The sequence below is a fragment of the Prunus dulcis genome, chromosome 1 (assembly GCF_902201215.1).
Source record: "Prunus dulcis chromosome 1, ALMONDv2, whole genome shotgun sequence".
In the NCBI taxonomy this organism is placed as follows: domain Eukaryota; kingdom Viridiplantae; phylum Streptophyta; class Magnoliopsida; order Rosales; family Rosaceae; genus Prunus; species Prunus dulcis.
The window spans coordinates 4196077-4212862 of record NC_047650.1 but is presented as its reverse complement, the minus strand read 5'-3'; the positions used below and the strand labels follow the sequence as shown (position 1 = coordinate 4212862).

Genomic DNA, 16786 nt, shown 5'->3' with positions numbered 1-16786 from the left:
GAAGGTGATCTTCATGCTTTTGCCAGTTCCCTTCTTTTTCTTATTGTTTTAGTTATTATTATTTATTTTTTTGTATTTATTACTTTTTTATATTTGTTTCAAATTATTTTTCTTGTCAGGCTGCTCTTCTCGCTTTGGCTGCACATGCGGTTGAACCAAGTGAAGCAGAAAGACTTAAGTTTTTATCATCATCTCAGGGGAAGGTTGGCAATTTTCATGCAAACTTTCTTACTTGGTTATGTTCTTTTTGCATATGCATGTTTCTTTTTATATTTCATATATACTCTTACCATATGTTTTCCACTATCCAGGATGAGTACTCAAAATGGATTGTTGGAAGTCAGAGAAGTCTTGTTGAGGTAATGGCTGAGTTCCCATCAGCTAAGCCTCCACTTGGTGTGTTTTTTGCTGCAGTAGCCCCTCGGTTACAACCTCGTTACTATTCCATATCATCTTCACCAAGGTGATTTCCCTGTACTACTGCTTAGGATAGTATTTGTAGAAAATTAATTAGAAATGTAGAAACCTAATTAGTATTGTTTGCTTTAACAGGTTTGCCCCCCATCGTGTTCATGTGACCTGTGCTTTAGTTTATGGTCCGACTCCAACTGGCAGAGTTCACAAAGGAGTGTGTTCCTTCTGGATGAAGGTAATATCGAGATGTGTCTATGGAGCGCTCTCTCTCTCTCTCTCTCTCTCTCTCTCTCTCTCTCTATATATATATATATATATATATATATATATATACACACACACTAACTCTTTTGGTTTGTGAAATGCCAAAACCTTTCAAACTTTCTTACTGCACAACTTAGTATTTGATTGTATCTAACAATGAACTGTGTTGAATAAAATCAGAATGCAGTGTCTCTAGAGAAAAGTCATAACAGTAGCTGGGCTCCTATTTTCATTAGGCAATCTAATTTCAAGCTACCTGCGGATCCTTCAGTTCCAGTTATCATGGTGGGGCCTGGTACTGGGTTCGCACCATTCCGAGGATTTCTCCAGGTTAGAAATTGCATTAAACATTCTGCGTTTTCCTTGTTTATTTGTGGAAAAGAAAGAAATGAAGTATTTCCCCTCTTCAGGAAAGGATGGCCTTGAAAAAGGAGGGCGCTCAGTTAGGTCCTGCACTTCTCTTCTTTGGTTGTAGAAATCGCAGGATGGTAAACATCGTTACTCTGTGCCTTTCAGTTGTTAATATTGTGGAATACTTTGTGCTTGTAATGCATAAATTTATAGGCTTGATCTTTGTGTTTGTAGGATTTTATTTATGAAGATGAGTTAAATAATTTTGTCGACGAAGGTGTGCTGTCAGAGTTAATTGTTGCATTCTCACGGGAGGGACCAACAAAAGAGTATGTCCAACACAAAATGATGGATAGAGTAAGTATTTGTAGGAAGCACAGTGGTTTCTGTTCATTAGATAAATACCTTATTAATTGTTGCAACAATTTTATTCCATATTCAGGCAGCACACATGTGGGACCTAATATCTCAAGGGGGATACTTTTATGTATGTGGTGATGCCAAAGGTATGGCTAGAGACGTTCATCGGACTTTGCATACGATTGTGCAGGAGCAGGTGCCTATTACTCTCTCTCTCTCTCTCTCTCTCTCTCNTCTCTCTCAAAAACCTGTACATGGACAAAATAGCTACACATGCTTGTAGAATCCTTAAGTAACTATCTATCTCTCATTGCCATTTTGTGGTTTTCCAAAATCTTTAGAAAGTGTATTTGATATAATCAAAAAGCTTTCACCAAATTATGAATCGGATGATTATTTAAGTAATTGGTCTTGTGGATCGGTGTTTCGTGTGTCCTTGGTTTGGAATTTGACACTAATGGCTTTTCTTTGATCCATTTTTCCAAAAACAAAAAATCTTTGACGTGTGCCATAACTGTTTGAGGGTTTGTTTTCCAATACGTTGTTTCTTATTTTCGTGTTGAATCGGATCACGTTACAAGTTCTGTCGGGAAAAAAAAAAAATTTCAGGAAAAGGTGGACTCAACAAAGGCAGAGGCTATAGTGAAACAACTTCAGATGGATGGACGGTATCTTAGAGATGTCTGGTGATATCGCCTTCCCTTTGGGTTGTTTTGTATCATCTTTCAGAACATTGGAATTTTATATATATCTTCAAGGTCAGGCTTCACCTGCTGGATCTCTGCCCTTCAAAGTTTTAGCAGCAGATTTGGACAAGACTGTTGGAAACTGAAACCTGGTTTCCCTAAAAGGTTTTAGTATATCGGATCGATCTCGGTCTGCCATTATTATTTTTTCATCCTTTTTTTTTTTTTTTTAAATAGGTGGGTTATTTAATTTTTAGGAAACTACATGTTAGCTAGTCACAAAGATCTCAAAACAGAGACAAGAACTGCTGTAGGTTGGTTTGGATAATGTTGTATGAAATATTTTAGTGAATTCTGATAATTAAAATAAAGCTGAAGTTTGTGGCATGTATTAATTCCCTTTTAATTTCATTGTTTACTTTCTAGTTCTCTGGTTGATCTGGTATGATTTACTTAGGATTGAGATTGGGTCACCTAAGTAACATAAAAAATAAATAAATAAAAAAGAGCAGCTAAATTGCTTTTTATTTAGTGCTTTTGCCAATAGTATTTACAATTTAAGCATTTTAATAACTTTTTCTAGAATTCCAAAATCATCAACTTTTACTGGTATAATTTTCTGGAAAAGCAAACTAGGGTTTTTCCGTTAGACACCGAAAATACACTGAAAATACATTTCTAATTTTACAAACGTTACAAAGAGGGGAGATGTCAAATACCTTATTAACATCTTACATAGCTTTACATTCCACCAGATATGTCAAATTAAATTATTATTTTATTATATTTTAGTGTTGATTTATTTTTAATTAAAAAGAAAATAATAATAATAATAATAATAAAATATTCATTTAACATCTTGCCTTTGGGATGTCAAAAATAACATCTTAACCTTTAGCCTTCATTCCTTCCACATTTTTACACATCGATTGGAGTGATATGAGATGTTATTTCTAGATGTTAAATGTCTATGTGACACTTTTGACACATCGATAGAAGATGCTCTTATAGGTAAGTTTTCTTGTTAAATGTTGAATGTTGACGTGGCCATTCCCACGTGGCTTTTATTTGATGAAGTGGACTTGGAATAAAATTTGGCTTCCTATATGAGAGAGATCACCAATAGTTTGCCATGGTTTTTATGCAGTCCGTTATATTGGTTTTATTTTTTATTTTTGGTTGATATGATATGAGAGATGGGAGACAAACTTGGATTATATACTCGGATTAATAAAGTTTTTCTGGTACCGTTGAAGTTATATAATAATAAATAAATAAAAAGAAACTGTGTTGGTAATGAAGGATACGGAATATGAACTTGGTAATGTACTTTTAGAAGAGAAGTGAATACATGACTGAAGGGGCAATATTTGATTCTACACAATAATGTTTGGATTTGGAGCATTACTAGTAGATTCTATCAATCACACCCAATACTTTCCTTTACATCAATACCATGATATACCAGCACCCATCACGATATTATTTTTCTATAAACAAGGTTAAAGAAAAAGGAGAAGATTGGAACTTACTATCCTTAAATATGATATGATTATAAATTAAAAAATTAAAAAAAAAAAAACCTTAAAATGTCTCACATGCCCCACTTGTACTACTCCATATATTTTCTCTCTTTTTTTTTGGCCAAGCATATTTTCCTCTCATTTCAATCATCATCCTTTCTTTCTTGGGCTCCAAGTTTTCATTTTAGTTACCAAAAAAAGAGCCTAGATTTTGGGGCTTTGTGTAACCAACCACTAGGATATGTTCAAAGGTTTAAAGCTTTTTATTTATTTTTTAATGTGTACTAATAAAGAGTGAATATGTGGACGGTTAATATTAACGAAGAGGGAAATTCAAACCCAAGACCTTGGGTGCATGAGTAAATTTCCTTCACCAACCCCTTGCACATTGTTTTGGTTAACAAAAGATTGTTTGTCTATTGGTATTCAATTTTATATTTTCTAGTGGGACTCTCCTCATTTCATTTAGGATTTATGATTCTAGAATCTCATAATCTCTTAATATAATTACGCTTTATTAAATATGGATAAAATGATACACTCACAAATTTTTAAATTAAAAGAAACATGCATTACAGTTGTCCACAAAATATATGAGAAGTTATCCATAAAAACAAGAAATAACTACCTTCAAAGCTACCTTTTAAATTAAAAAAAGAAAAGAAAAAAGAATGATGCTATTTTCACCCCATTATTTGTTCACTCACCTTATCTTCTCATCCATCATGTAAATTTGAAAAAACACAATTCTATCTTTTAGTTTTTTTTAACTTTTTGTCAAAGAGTAAAATAGATGAGTTCGGAACTTGAGATTTTTATTATTATTTAAGATTTAGCATCCTAAATTCTTTAAAAAGGTGAAAATAATAGCACTCAAAATTAAACTCATTAAAAAAACCCAATTGGCAAAGCGTGTGCCAAGGACCAGTAAATAAGAAAAGAAAAGACTCTACTGCAATACATCACATGACAATAAACTAAAAAAAAAAAAAAAGATCTAAATAATAGGAGTTTCTTTCGGTCGAAAGCACCGGCTCTCTTGGACTAGAGAGCGACTAGCTCACTACTCAGTTGCATTCCGTTTCTCTTTTTATTTATTTTTGAGGGTTTCTCCTTAAAATCTCATCAAAATTCCTCCCTTCCTTCCGCTCTTCAACGCTGTCACTTCCTCCGTTGCCCCTACTATCTTTCTCTTGCGGTCAAAGCCCCGCCACAACACACCCTCCCCCCCCCCCCCCCCCCCCCCCTCTCTCTCAATCTCCTTGTAGGGTTTAGGGTTTTTGCTAAACCACTAAAGTTTGTTCCTTTCGCTAATTTGGCTTGCCATATTTCATATTATGCAATTTGAAATTCACTGTAAGTAAAACAATGGTTGAGAAACCCAAGGACCCGGAGAAGAGCTATATAACCGAGGAAGATACAGCCAATCTCTTACAAAGGTCCCTCTTTCTCCTCTCTCTCATTGATTTCAATGTTTCTGTGCTTATGCGCGTGTATGTGTTTTTGTTTCTATTTGGAATGTTTGGATTAGCCTCTTCAGGTCCATCTCATGTTTCTTGATGTTTTCTTTTCTCGGTCAAGCATTTGTTGAATTACCCAAAAACAAAAAAGAACAGGCTGACCCCTACTTGTGTATTGGTTTAATTGGGTTTTTGTATTTTGGGCTTTCTCTGGTTTTTTTTTTTTTTAAATTGTAAAATTTTCTTATTGTTTTGATGTTGGGAATTTTTTTTGGTGGATTGGATTTATTGAGTGGTTTTGTATTGTTAATCAATAGGTACCAGGCAGCGAATGTGTTGCATTTGCTGCAGGAAGTGGCTCACTCGCAGGACGTAAAGATAGATTGGAATCGATTGGTGGAGAAGACTTCAACTGGAATTTCCAATGCCAGAGAGTATCAGATGCTTTGGCGCCATTTAGCTTATAGTGAAGCTTTTGTTGACAACTTCGACAATGGGGCTCAACCTGTGGTCTGTCTCCCACTTTTTTTTTTTTTTCTCTTGAGTTGTAGTTTCTGGTGTTTGCTGCATTCCTTTACATAAATTTTTTAAGTTGATAAAAGTTTTTTTTTTTTTTTTTTTTTTGTCCTCATGCACGATGGATTTGTGTGATTGTGAGTATAATGGGCACTGTAATGGTTGTGTCAGTGTGTGTGTACTATTCTTTTCAGCCTCATTGTTTGAATTTGAATTATGTATAAAGTGGTATTTTTACACTACCGGATGATAATAGAAGTGCTCCTTTACACTCCAGTTTTCCTGATATAGTGGTAATTAACTTTAGTTCCATAACATTTGAACTTTATAATGTGCATAGACGTGTCACTGTCACAGAAATTTATCCAAGGTGGATGAACTATAATACAAATGTCTTGTTACAGAAGTCTCTCCCACATTTACTTGCAAGCTATTTGACCCATGGTGAAGTATACTATCAGTTACCACTCATTAGCAGGATACAAAAACATTTTCCTTTTCCTTGTGCTGAGTGATGTTAAATTTTGCTGGCAGGATGATGACAGCGATTTAGAACATGAATTGGAAGCTTTTCCTGCTGTTAGTGGTGAAGATTCAACAGAAGCTGCAGCATGTGTGAAGGTATATAAAATAAATTCATACTCAACGAGTCTTTGTTTTAGGCTTTACTATTTCAGATCTTCCAGGTTAGATAGATGGCCTCAAGTTTGATTGTATGATGGGTTGGGGTTAGAGTTAGTGGATTTGTAAGAGTGAGATAAATGGAGCAAATAGGGGTTACTTTGCAAGAGGAAAACAGATAACTGGAATTCACTAGGTATTGGCTAATTTTTGGGTTCTAGGGTTTATGTGAAAGCTTATTTGGGAGAAAAGTGGATGTAGGAAAAAAGTAGGGTTTAGAGAGTAATTGTGGTAAACGAAACAGAAAAATTAAAACTGATATGGAGTTGCAAGGAAACAAGAAAAGAACTCAAATTTGTCATTTTCAGGCTCTCTGGACAATATCATTGAAAAAGGAAAAAAAAAATATATATTACCGAAGAAGTGGAGAAAGAAACTCTAGGCGCACAGTGGTTCAGTAAACCAAACATTATATTTCATTAGGATTATGTAGATAGTTATGGACTTTCTTACCTTTTCCTAATAGGAGAAGGATTATGACAAAGATCCCTAATTGCCAAGTAATTGAACCCAGCTTATAATGCCCATCGTTGTAACAATGGACAAGCAGGGATGCTGAATTGTGCACACAGGAACTCCAATGACAAATGACATGTTGTGAATTGGGTATATGAGCTTCCACATAAGAGTGGTTGACATTTCTATGTGGGCCTGTTTTTATGAACTTTTAAAATATCTCAATTGTACTTGACCTTACTAATGTACAGATCCAGCCAGCTTATTGTTGGAGTGGTTGTTTTTGTCAGGTTCTAATGGCCTCTGGCTTACCAAGTGACTCAACTCATCGCAGTGGTGCAACAGTTGAGGCTCCATTGACCATAAATATACCCAATGGCCAGCCATCTAGAACTCATCAAAATTCACAACCACCTTGTTCAATGCAAGGGATGAACATTACAGTTCCGGTTTCTGTTCAGAAACAGCCCCTCCTTGCAATGACAACGTCTTCAGGGGCAACTGCTGAAGGAGGTGATGCAAATGGATCAGCTAGCAATAACATGGCTCCTCGGAAGAAAAGAAAAAAGTGGTCTGAGGCTGAGGATTTGGAACTGATTGCTGGTGTGCGGAGATATGGTGAAGGAAATTGGGCAAATATCTTAAGAGGAGATTTCAAAGGGGAGAGAACTGCTAATCAGCTATCTCAGGTGTTTTTCTGTCTCCGCAACCGATTCTTGAAAATTACATGCTTGCTCTTGGTTTTTCTGTGACTTCTCTCGTATTAGCTTCTCCTCCTGTTGTCATTTCATGTTTGTGGTTCCACGTTCTTTCCTGTTTTCATTTGTTATTATTTAACATCATCATACCTTGTAATTTGATGCATCCAAAGAGACATAAAGAATTCCTCCACACAAAAAAAGAAGAAAAAAAGGGCACCATGTCATGCAGAACAACATAATCGTGATGTTTATGATTATGGTTGGTTGATGGCAGAAGTTATAGAAATCACCAGAAGTTAAGAGAAATGAATCACGAAAAGAAAATCTAGGGTTGTTGTAATTGCGGACAAATTAGAGAAAGAGATAAACAAGGAGTAGAACAAAGAGGTGAAAGTATAGATGGAAATATCAAGGCACCAAGCCTTCAAGGCAGTAAACGTTTCAGTAACAATTTGCTTTCATCAAAATCTAATTTTCTTTACAAGAGCTAATTTTTAGGAGCATAGATAGAGCACCGAATGACTTGATAATACTGAAAGACTCATCAAGTAGAAGTAGATTCGTAGAAAACTTAACACTGACTGTGAAATGACATTTGAAAGCTGGGAAATAGACCGAAGCATAAATGACATTTTAGGATGGAATAGGTCATCATAAAGATATTTAGAGTCCAAAGTCAACTGCTCTTATTGAATAAGCTGGGAAATGCCTTGTTTTGGCCCTTTATTGGGACATAAGGTTTGTAACTAACAAGAAAATTCTTTTACCATTTGGAGAAGTCCATTGGGGTTGAATTCAGATCATTTAGTTTTCATAAGTCTTTACATACCGAAAATGCTATCGCCTAGTGTTCAATTATAATACTAATTTAGATGGCTGAATATTTACATTAGAGTAAGTGGTTAATTGCCATTGGTAGCGTCCATATTTTGCTTTTCTGACTGAAATGAACGAAGGAAAGAAGAAAATTTTATTAAACTAGGTTATCGAGCATGGCCAGGTGGAAATCTTTCTTTTGTTACTCATGCACTAGAGAGTACTATCCGTGAGTACAAGAGGGTAGTTATTTAGGAATAGTAACTCCGAGGGGAATTAATAAATTTACATTCTTATTTACTTGAGGTTCCTTTTTACATTTTACTTTTAAAAAACTTTTTAGTATAGATGACCTAGAGTTTGACTTAGCTCTTGGCTTTGGTCCTTTTACTTTTAATTTTTATTTTGGAAAAGAAAAGCCCCTGGATTTCGTCATTTAAAGTGAAGTGAATGGACTTGAGTATTCTTTCTTTGAATACATGGACTTGAGCATTCTTTCAATAAAAACACGAACTTGAGTATTCGCACTTGGATATTTTCTGTTTATATTGTGGAATTCATAGTCCACTTGTCATATGGTAGTGGAGGGGTTGGAGATTCAAAAAAGAATTACATAAATTTATTGTAATATTAAGGGCATCCTTGGAATTTGGACTTTGGAATTTGGACTTACTAGCATTTAGTTATCTGATTGTGTTTTGACACAAACTTATCATCCTTTATGTGACCAATAAAGGTATGACGTTATACCATTTCTTTGTATGGTTCTGGAGAGCATGTGTTGCGTCAATGTGCTAGTATATATAATAAACTTAGGTTGAAGCCATACTTCATATAACAATTTTGTGAATAAATCAAGTCTCTAATCCATAAATTATAATCAGAGGTTGATTGATGTATATTATAAAAAAACTAGCTGAATTTGAACAAAGCATGAACTCTAAAGATTCTGCTAGGCTGTGGAATTGTGTGAAATGTCAAATAAATGTAATTGCACACAAGTATGCATAGATGACACTGATGAGTTTTCTCACTGATGCAAATTTGCAGTGGATTCAAACATTGAGACACATTGTACTACAACAATCCGTTGTCATCTAGTTCGGTCAGATGTCTGGGTTTTACCCAGGTTTCCCGGGTTCAAATCCCGGCAACGGATTTTCTTTTTCCCTGTATACGAATATTTTGTTGTAAACTTGTTAAACAAGAATTTGTTTTATCTTTTGGAACCGAGGTAGTGGACAGTTCATTTCAAACTCTACGTGTGTTCCAACTCTGACTCTTCTTTCTGGTTGTCATTGGAGGCATGAATGCGTACTAATCTTCTTTTTTTCCTACTAATTTTATGGTTTGTATTACAGAGGTGGAAATATATTAGGAAGCATCATCATCAAGACTTGAATGTGGGAGGCAACTCTAGTAATAAACTTTCAGAAGCACAGTTGGCAACTCGCCATGCAATGTCGTTAGCCCTGAATATGCCAAGCATAACAGCTAACACGATTGGCACAGGTGATTCTCTCCTCCTTCCATGCTGTTCTTTAGTTGACAAAAAAGTAGATATAATTCTTATGCTCCTTCAACAAGGACCAAGAGGTCAATGGATCCTCAAGTCCTCCCTTTAAAACTTTTTTTCCCCAATAGCAAGTTCCCTTCAAGTCAAGCGCCAGATAGATACTTTTCATGATTACTGAACAGTATAGAGGCTAGGACCTTTCGAAAATCTTACAAAAATATTACTTGCTCGTCTTTCGTAATGCTAAAGCAGACTTACCATTACCCTTTTAGATTATATTTAAGTTCTTAATCTATCAATCTCTTTAAATTTTCTGGCTGCGGCATTATCTTTAGCGCATTTTCCTAGTGTTGGGATTTATTAACCAGGATTTTTTTTTTTTGTGTGTGTGTGTGTGTGCCCCTTTTTGGAAATCTTGACTTTTCATGGATGCATCATGCATCACCTCTTTCATTAAAGGGTGCTATTTGGCACCTACGTCACTGAAACAATTGTGTGTGAACTCTCTGATGTCTTTTTAATTTTTAAATAATGATTTTATAAAATATATTTTAGTAGCTATCAATGTGAATATATAACATGCATTGTTCTTACTTTTAAGCAGCTGGGACAAATACACACAGTAAATTTGGTGGAACAAATGCAACTACCAACTCTCTGCCTAGCACTGCTGCTGAAGAAGAACTGCAGTCTCAACAAGGCCTTAAACCAGCAAAGCCATATCAAATGGGATTATTGGGTTCAACATCAAAATCTCAATTAACCTCCAAGAAAACCTTGACAAAGCCTAATTCCAATACTGATGGTATGGTAAGAGCCACTGCGGTTGCTGCTGGGGCACGGATTGCTTCTCCTTCAGATGCTGCATCACTGCTCAAGGCTGCTCAGGCAAAGAATGCTGTCCATGTCTTGCCTACAGGTGGTTCTTCTATCCAATCGTCCTTACCTGGTAGCATGCGTACACACCCAGAGCCTCATCCTAATTTACATTACATGCATACGGGTTTGGCTGCTACGCCAGTTTCTACCCCTCTATCCACTGCTGTCACTCCCAGTGCCACACACCCTGGGTCTTTAAAAGCTCTCCCTCAGACGAGTCAGCACGCTCCAACTAATAGCACATTGCTATCCAAACAGATCAAGGATGTTAGCTGTAGTCTGGATTCTGAGCTGGGCTGCACTCCAACTGAGCAGGTCCAAGATGGAGCAGTTATCTCTGAGAATGGACAGAATGAAGAAGGTCAAAAGGATAAAGTGGATTCACCTGACCAGAAAGCTAAGTTAAAAAATTTATCAACTAGTGCTGAGAATCTCGTTGGTTCGTTGGACATCAAAGGAGATGAGACTGATAATATAGCTGGCATAGGTGTACAATCTGAAGAGAGACAAAGTGCAAAGGATAATGAGACTTTGTGTTCACTCAAAGGCGATGATCCATTTGCAGCTGACAGTTGTGAAAACCGAAGTGCAAATGAGCAGCAGATAGGTCTTGTGAGCATTGTAGGAGATGGATGCAATGGAAAACAGGTTTTAGGCAAAGAGGAGACTGGTATTAAGATCTAGTGGAAGATGAAGATTAGAGTATATTGTAAAGATTGTGGTGTAAATTTTCTTAAAGAATCTTTTGGTAATTTTAGGGTGGATGGATAGTGTTTGTCAATGAGGTAAAATTTTGGATGGTGATGGCGTTCGTGCAGTGCATTACATTATTCAATTCAATTTGAGCTTCATGTTGGATTATTTGAGATTGGGTTTGCCGCGTAAAGATAGCCCTCTCTCTCTCCTTTTATATGTGTGGAGCCGGCGAGTGTCACGGATTGCTGATAAAAACTAGAAGGCACACCAAAATTGGTCTAATGAACCACAAGACCAAAATTGGTGTTTTCTGATCCCCAGTTGCTATGGAGCTGTTCTAATAGAAAGGGAGAGTCCCTCTTTGCAAATTCAAAAGGCCCTACGTAGTTTCGCAACTCCAAGCAATTCTCAACCAGCACATGCGATTCATTCTGTTTCCGTCATAGGGTTGTTGAGTCAAGTCAAGAAGAAGAAAAGAAAGTCCCACCTTGTGGATTAAGGGGTCGTTTGGTACACATGCTTGGTTTTGACTAAATTTAGTATCATGTTTGTTTCATTTAATTCTAGTCTTAGATGAGATTGCTAATACCGGGTCCACCAAAAACACCCCCTTAGGAGGGGACTACTATGCCCATGTAGAAATGGAGGATTAACTAGTCCTATATTCACCAATGTATAAGATGCATATATTATATTGTAATACTAATAACATATATTACTATTATTATTATTATTATTATTACATACACATATACTATAATGTACATATATACACGTATATACACATATACATGTATATATATAAACACATATATACATATATAATATATATAAATACATATAGATATATACACGTATATTATTATTATAATATACCCATATACACATACATATTAATATTATAATAATAGCATACATGTATATATGTAATATATATATATATATTATATTATAATATGTATATATATATTATACCCATGTATGTATTATAATATACATACATATATATAAAATATATGTATATGTATTATACCCATGTATATTATAATATACATATATACACCTATATACACTTATATATATATATGTTTATATTATTTATAATATATAATATTATTATAATATACATATATACATGTATATACACATATATGTTATATATATATTACCCTAAACCCTTAATCTGCAAAGTCGAAAATCCTGAGTTGAAGGCGGAGTATCTGAAGAAATTCAGAAAACTCCTTAGTCAGGAAGGTTCGAGTCAGTCTCCACCTCCTCAAAAGATAAGGTTAATTTATTCATAATCGAACCCAATTATGATGGGATTTCTGACCCGATAACAATTGTTAGGTCATATTTCCCTCCTAATTCCCATTTCCTTCCTCCTGCACCTTATAAAGACCTCAAATTTTACAGAGATATCCTGCATGAGACCAAATCAGTTGAAATTAAGCCCATTAAGGATAGAGATAACCTTGCGGTCATCCTCTATCATTCCCTTTATATTCAGCAATTTCTAAGCCAAGCTGAATTCAGTCGCCACCCCTATGAATTGAAACACCTTAAGTCCACTCATCCTTATACCTATGCAGATTACATTGATGCATGGTATAATATCTTCCTCAATCAAACAGTTGATTTTTCCCACTCCTGGTTTATTAATTTCGATGCCAAATTCAGGAGTCCTTTCCCCTACTGGTTTCTTCATTGGTGGGATCAACATGGCCCAACAGCTGATGTCCTTCCTACTGAAGTCCATAATCTGACCAATTATTATGCCAGTAAATCCCAATTTAATAAACAACAATTGTTCTTCCCCAAGTTGCTTCTTTTTATTGCCAGGTACAAAATTCCCTGGATTATGAAGTGGAATTATCATGTCAATTGGGAAACCAGAATCATGTCTCGCCAGTATTTTGTCAAGTGGTGGGATAAGTTCTCAATGGACAGAATTTCCATCTATGTCTTCAAGGATTTCCCCCAATCGGATCATCCTCCCAAGCCAAGCTCTCCCACAGGCTCAGTCAGTTCGGCCATCTCAATCGATGGAAAATCCAAAGCTGAACTCCGGGCCCTTGCTGCACAATTGCTTGACCAAGCTAGTCAGATGAATGATGATGAGGACAACGAATCTTCCCCATCTGCATCCAGCTGTCAGCCTGGCTCTAGCTCCTTTGATCCCAATATCCCTTTTGCGCAGGATCCTTATGACGCGTATGATTTGGGATCTGATTAGTCAAAAGTTGCCATCACTTCCTCTTTTCACCCCGGTGAAATGTTGGAATTAGAATAATTGTGTTGGAATTAGAATAATTGTAACGTAAAAACAAAATTGCTTTTGCTTTTACCCTTACTTTACCCCAATAGGTAAAGAGAGTAAAACAAAAATACTTTTGCTTTTACCCCTGCTTTACCCCAATAGGTAAAGAGAAAGTTGTTTTCCGTGCTTGAAACCATAGTTACTCTCCAATCAGGATTACTTTGGATTCAAACCTTAGTTACTTTCTTCTCTTTTTAAGCCGGCTTCGGCCTCAGTTGTAAGCACTTGTAATTTTTCTTTTCTTCTTCAGTTTTCAAAGTTCTCTCTGAAACTCCTTCAGACATGAACTCTCCTGTAAATATCTGAGTGTTTAAAGCTTTCAATAAAAGGCAGCTTTGTAAGTAGTTCCAAACCTATCTTATTTTCATTTATTCATTTATTTTCTTATGCATTAATTTCTTGCATCAGTCTGAAAGTTGCTTAGGTTTGTTATAATTCAAATTCTTTCTTGAATTCCCTAAACTATCCTCTGTTCTTCTATTAATGTTGGTCCTTCCCTTTTGGTATCAGAGCCGTAAGAGTTGTAAGAGTCTGATCTTAGGTTGCTACTCATCCAACCCAAGTGGCTGGTTTAGGATTTCAGAGTAGAAGTATTCAGTTGCTTTTCTTGTTGTTCTTCTTTCCGGTTTTGTTATCTGTATCTCTCTTAAATAGTGTCCGAAGAGTAAGGCCTAGAGTCCAAACAGTAAGTCCCGAGGTGAGGCATGAGCGGTTGCGGCATTGAGAGGGCTAGGAGAGAGAGGTCAGTTAATAGGAACGTATAGAAGTCAGTATTAGAAGTCCCTGTTTATTTTCTCCTTTGAAGTCAGAACCCAGTTGCCAAAGTAAAATGAGTCGTTTCCTTAGATCTAATTCTTGTAGTTCAAGCAGTTCAAGAACCAGTATTAGTCGTCTTCCAGAAATAGTAAATGAGGAACAAGTTGAATTTGAATCTAATAACAATGAATTAGATTACCGAGACTGGAATATACCTAGAGTCCCCAGTCAGGAAATATATAAGAAGAGGTGGTCTTTACCAAGCTTTAAGACCACTACCCATGTTAAAACAGTCGAACAAGTTTATGCCCTTGGCAAAGAACTTGAAGTCTGTCAGTTGCTCAATCTTGATTCCATCAAACGCCATAAGAATGAAGGAAACAATTTTCTTCATATTGGTTTAGTCCAAGTTGCCGTTAAGCCACTAACCAGAACAGGGCTTAAAGCCTCAGTGTTGCTCTGGTTAAGAGATGCTAGATTCACTAACAGTGAGGACAGTACTCTCGGAGTAATTGAGTCAAGTCTTTCCAATGGTCCGGTTCACTTTGATTGTTATCCTGACTTCACTGTCAGCCTTAGTGATCCCCACATTCTTAAGACCTTGACACTCAATATCCAGACTTCTGGATATGAGGTTCTTCCGGGAACCCAACCATTAGCCTTAATTTTTAGGATCTATTATAAGGTCACGGGAACCAATATGAACTTCCAAGCCCTTAATAAGAGTCCTAAGAATCATACCTTGTTGATTCAAAGTAATAGACCCGAGGCCGTCATCCGAGTACCTCAAACAATCAAATGGTCTGATGTCTCACTTCCAGTTGAATGGACACTCAAAAATGTCAATCCACCAACACCAATCCAACGTAGTCTAAATAATTTAGATTACATCCACCAATATTTAGATGGATCAGTAAAAATCAATTTTGGAACCCAACCAATTCCAAAATCTACTGTCCAGCTACAACAGTTGCCAACCCCTGGTCAATCCCAGAGGCATATCCCTGCCAGACATTCCTTTGCAGCCTCTTCTTCTACTCTAGAACGAGACCTAGAAGCAGAAAGAGCCCTGATTGATTTCCAATTAGAATCCCTCAGGAAAGCAGCACAGGTTAGCCAACCCTGTTATGGCAAACAACCAGTTGAAGAACAAAAGCCAAAATCTCCCGAGTCTCCAACTCAAACTGACTTTGAAGGTTTTGATTTTGTTGACCCTCAACTTAGAGTTCTAAATAAATTTCACATTAATTGGAAAAAATTACAAGCCCATCTCACAGCTCCTGAAAACCAGAAGCGCCGAGATGATTACCATAGTGCTTTTCCACTTAAGTACCGCCGTGACGCAATCTTTGTTGAATGGAAAGATTACCTACGGAAAGAACAGGTCGAAATGCCATATTTAGATTTTGTAGAAACCCACTACATGTCTAAAAAATTGAAGGTAATCACCAAAGAAACATGGTCTTTACCCAATGACACACAAGTAGTTGCCAGTCATCCCCCGGTTGAGTCTATCTTAATTAATTTTAAGAAAACTCAGATCCCTGCCTGTCCTTTCAAAATCCCTGAAAAATTAGATTCAGAGAAGAAATTGATAGAACAAAGCAACTACACCAATCAGAGTCTAATTGTCATAGGAAAACAGCTTGACAAAATTGAAACTAAAGTAGACAAGCTAATCCCTTCCTCTGAAACATCCAACATTAAAGTTGAAAAACCATTAGTCCAGTTCCAAGATCTCAAGACAAATCCGACTCTTAAGATCAAACCTACCCTTCAAAAAATTGAAGAAATGTTAGAACAATTGACACCTGTAAAGAGTGAGCCATCTGGAGTTAAAGTTCTTGACTCCATTAATCCGGATTCTGACCAAGAATCTATTCAGAGTCTAGAATCAGTTGACAGTAATATCTCAAAAATTGAGAAAGCCTTTACTGAACTTGCAGTTGAACCCAGAGTTACCCGGTTAACTCACCAAGTCACCCCTACTAGTCTCACCAAAAATTGGTATACTAGACCAACTCCTCCAGATATACAATTTGAAGAAAGACATTTTCAGAACCAGTTCTCTGTCTCTTCTGATAAATTGTATGAATGGAACATTGATGGTCTTTCTGAGCAAGAAGTTTTCAATAAACTTCAACATATGTCCATGGTTGCCAATAGTTATATTTCAAACCACAGTTTCAGACAATCTGAAATTGTACCCCTGTTAGTCACAGGTTTTACAGGAACCCTCCGCAATTGGTGGGATAAACACCTCACACCTGAGTCTAAAAACTTAATTATCCATGCTGTAAAACTTAATGAAGAAGGTCTCCCTATCTTTGATGAACAAATAGGTCAAGGAATAGAAGATGGAGTCAATACTTTGTTTTACACCATAATTGA

The 16786-nt window shown here is 36.3% G+C and overlaps 2 protein-coding genes across 2 annotated transcripts; both read left to right on the top strand.

The window, feature by feature from the left end:
* The first annotated feature begins 107 nt into the window (after positions 1-107).
* Positions 108-2462, top strand: LOC117614066 (NADPH--cytochrome P450 reductase-like). The gene is made up of 8 exons (XM_034342746.1): positions 108-203; positions 312-463; positions 553-649; positions 859-1008; positions 1089-1166; positions 1264-1386; positions 1472-1585; positions 1999-2462. Exons 2-8 carry the CDS (start codon positions 363-365, stop codon positions 2077-2079), a joined length of 744 nt encoding a protein of 247 aa, XP_034198637.1. The 5' UTR covers positions 108-203; positions 312-362; the 3' UTR covers positions 2080-2462.
* Positions 2463-4840: 2378 nt separating this feature from the next.
* On the top strand, positions 4841-11484 carry LOC117615830. Its single transcript, XM_034344990.1, has 6 exons — positions 4841-5037; positions 5376-5568; positions 6109-6195; positions 7002-7400; positions 9590-9740; positions 10349-11484. The coding sequence occupies exons 1-6, from the start codon at positions 4967-4969 to the stop codon at positions 11305-11307; spliced, it is 1860 nt and encodes a 619-aa protein (XP_034200881.1). The 5' UTR covers positions 4841-4966; the 3' UTR covers positions 11308-11484.
* The last annotated feature ends 5302 nt before the right edge of the window (positions 11485-16786 follow it).

Coding starts and splice junctions, on each gene's coding strand:
- LOC117614066 (XM_034342746.1), top strand. CDS start 363: ATGGCTGAGTTCCCATCAGCTAAGCCTCCACTTGGTGTGTTTTTTGCT. Junction 650..858: donor TGTGTTCCTTCTGGATGAAG/GTAATATCGAGA, acceptor GAATAAAATCAG/AATGCAGTGTCTCTAGAGAA. Junction 1,009..1,088: donor CATTCCGAGGATTTCTCCAG/GTTAGAAATTGC, acceptor TCCCCTCTTCAG/GAAAGGATGGCCTTGAAAAA.
- LOC117615830 (XM_034344990.1), top strand. CDS start 4,967: ATGGTTGAGAAACCCAAGGACCCGGAGAAGAGCTATATAACCGAGGAA. Junction 5,569..6,108: donor ACAATGGGGCTCAACCTGTG/GTCTGTCTCCCA, acceptor TTTTGCTGGCAG/GATGATGACAGCGATTTAGA. Junction 6,196..7,001: donor AAGCTGCAGCATGTGTGAAG/GTATATAAAATA, acceptor TGTTTTTGTCAG/GTTCTAATGGCCTCTGGCTT.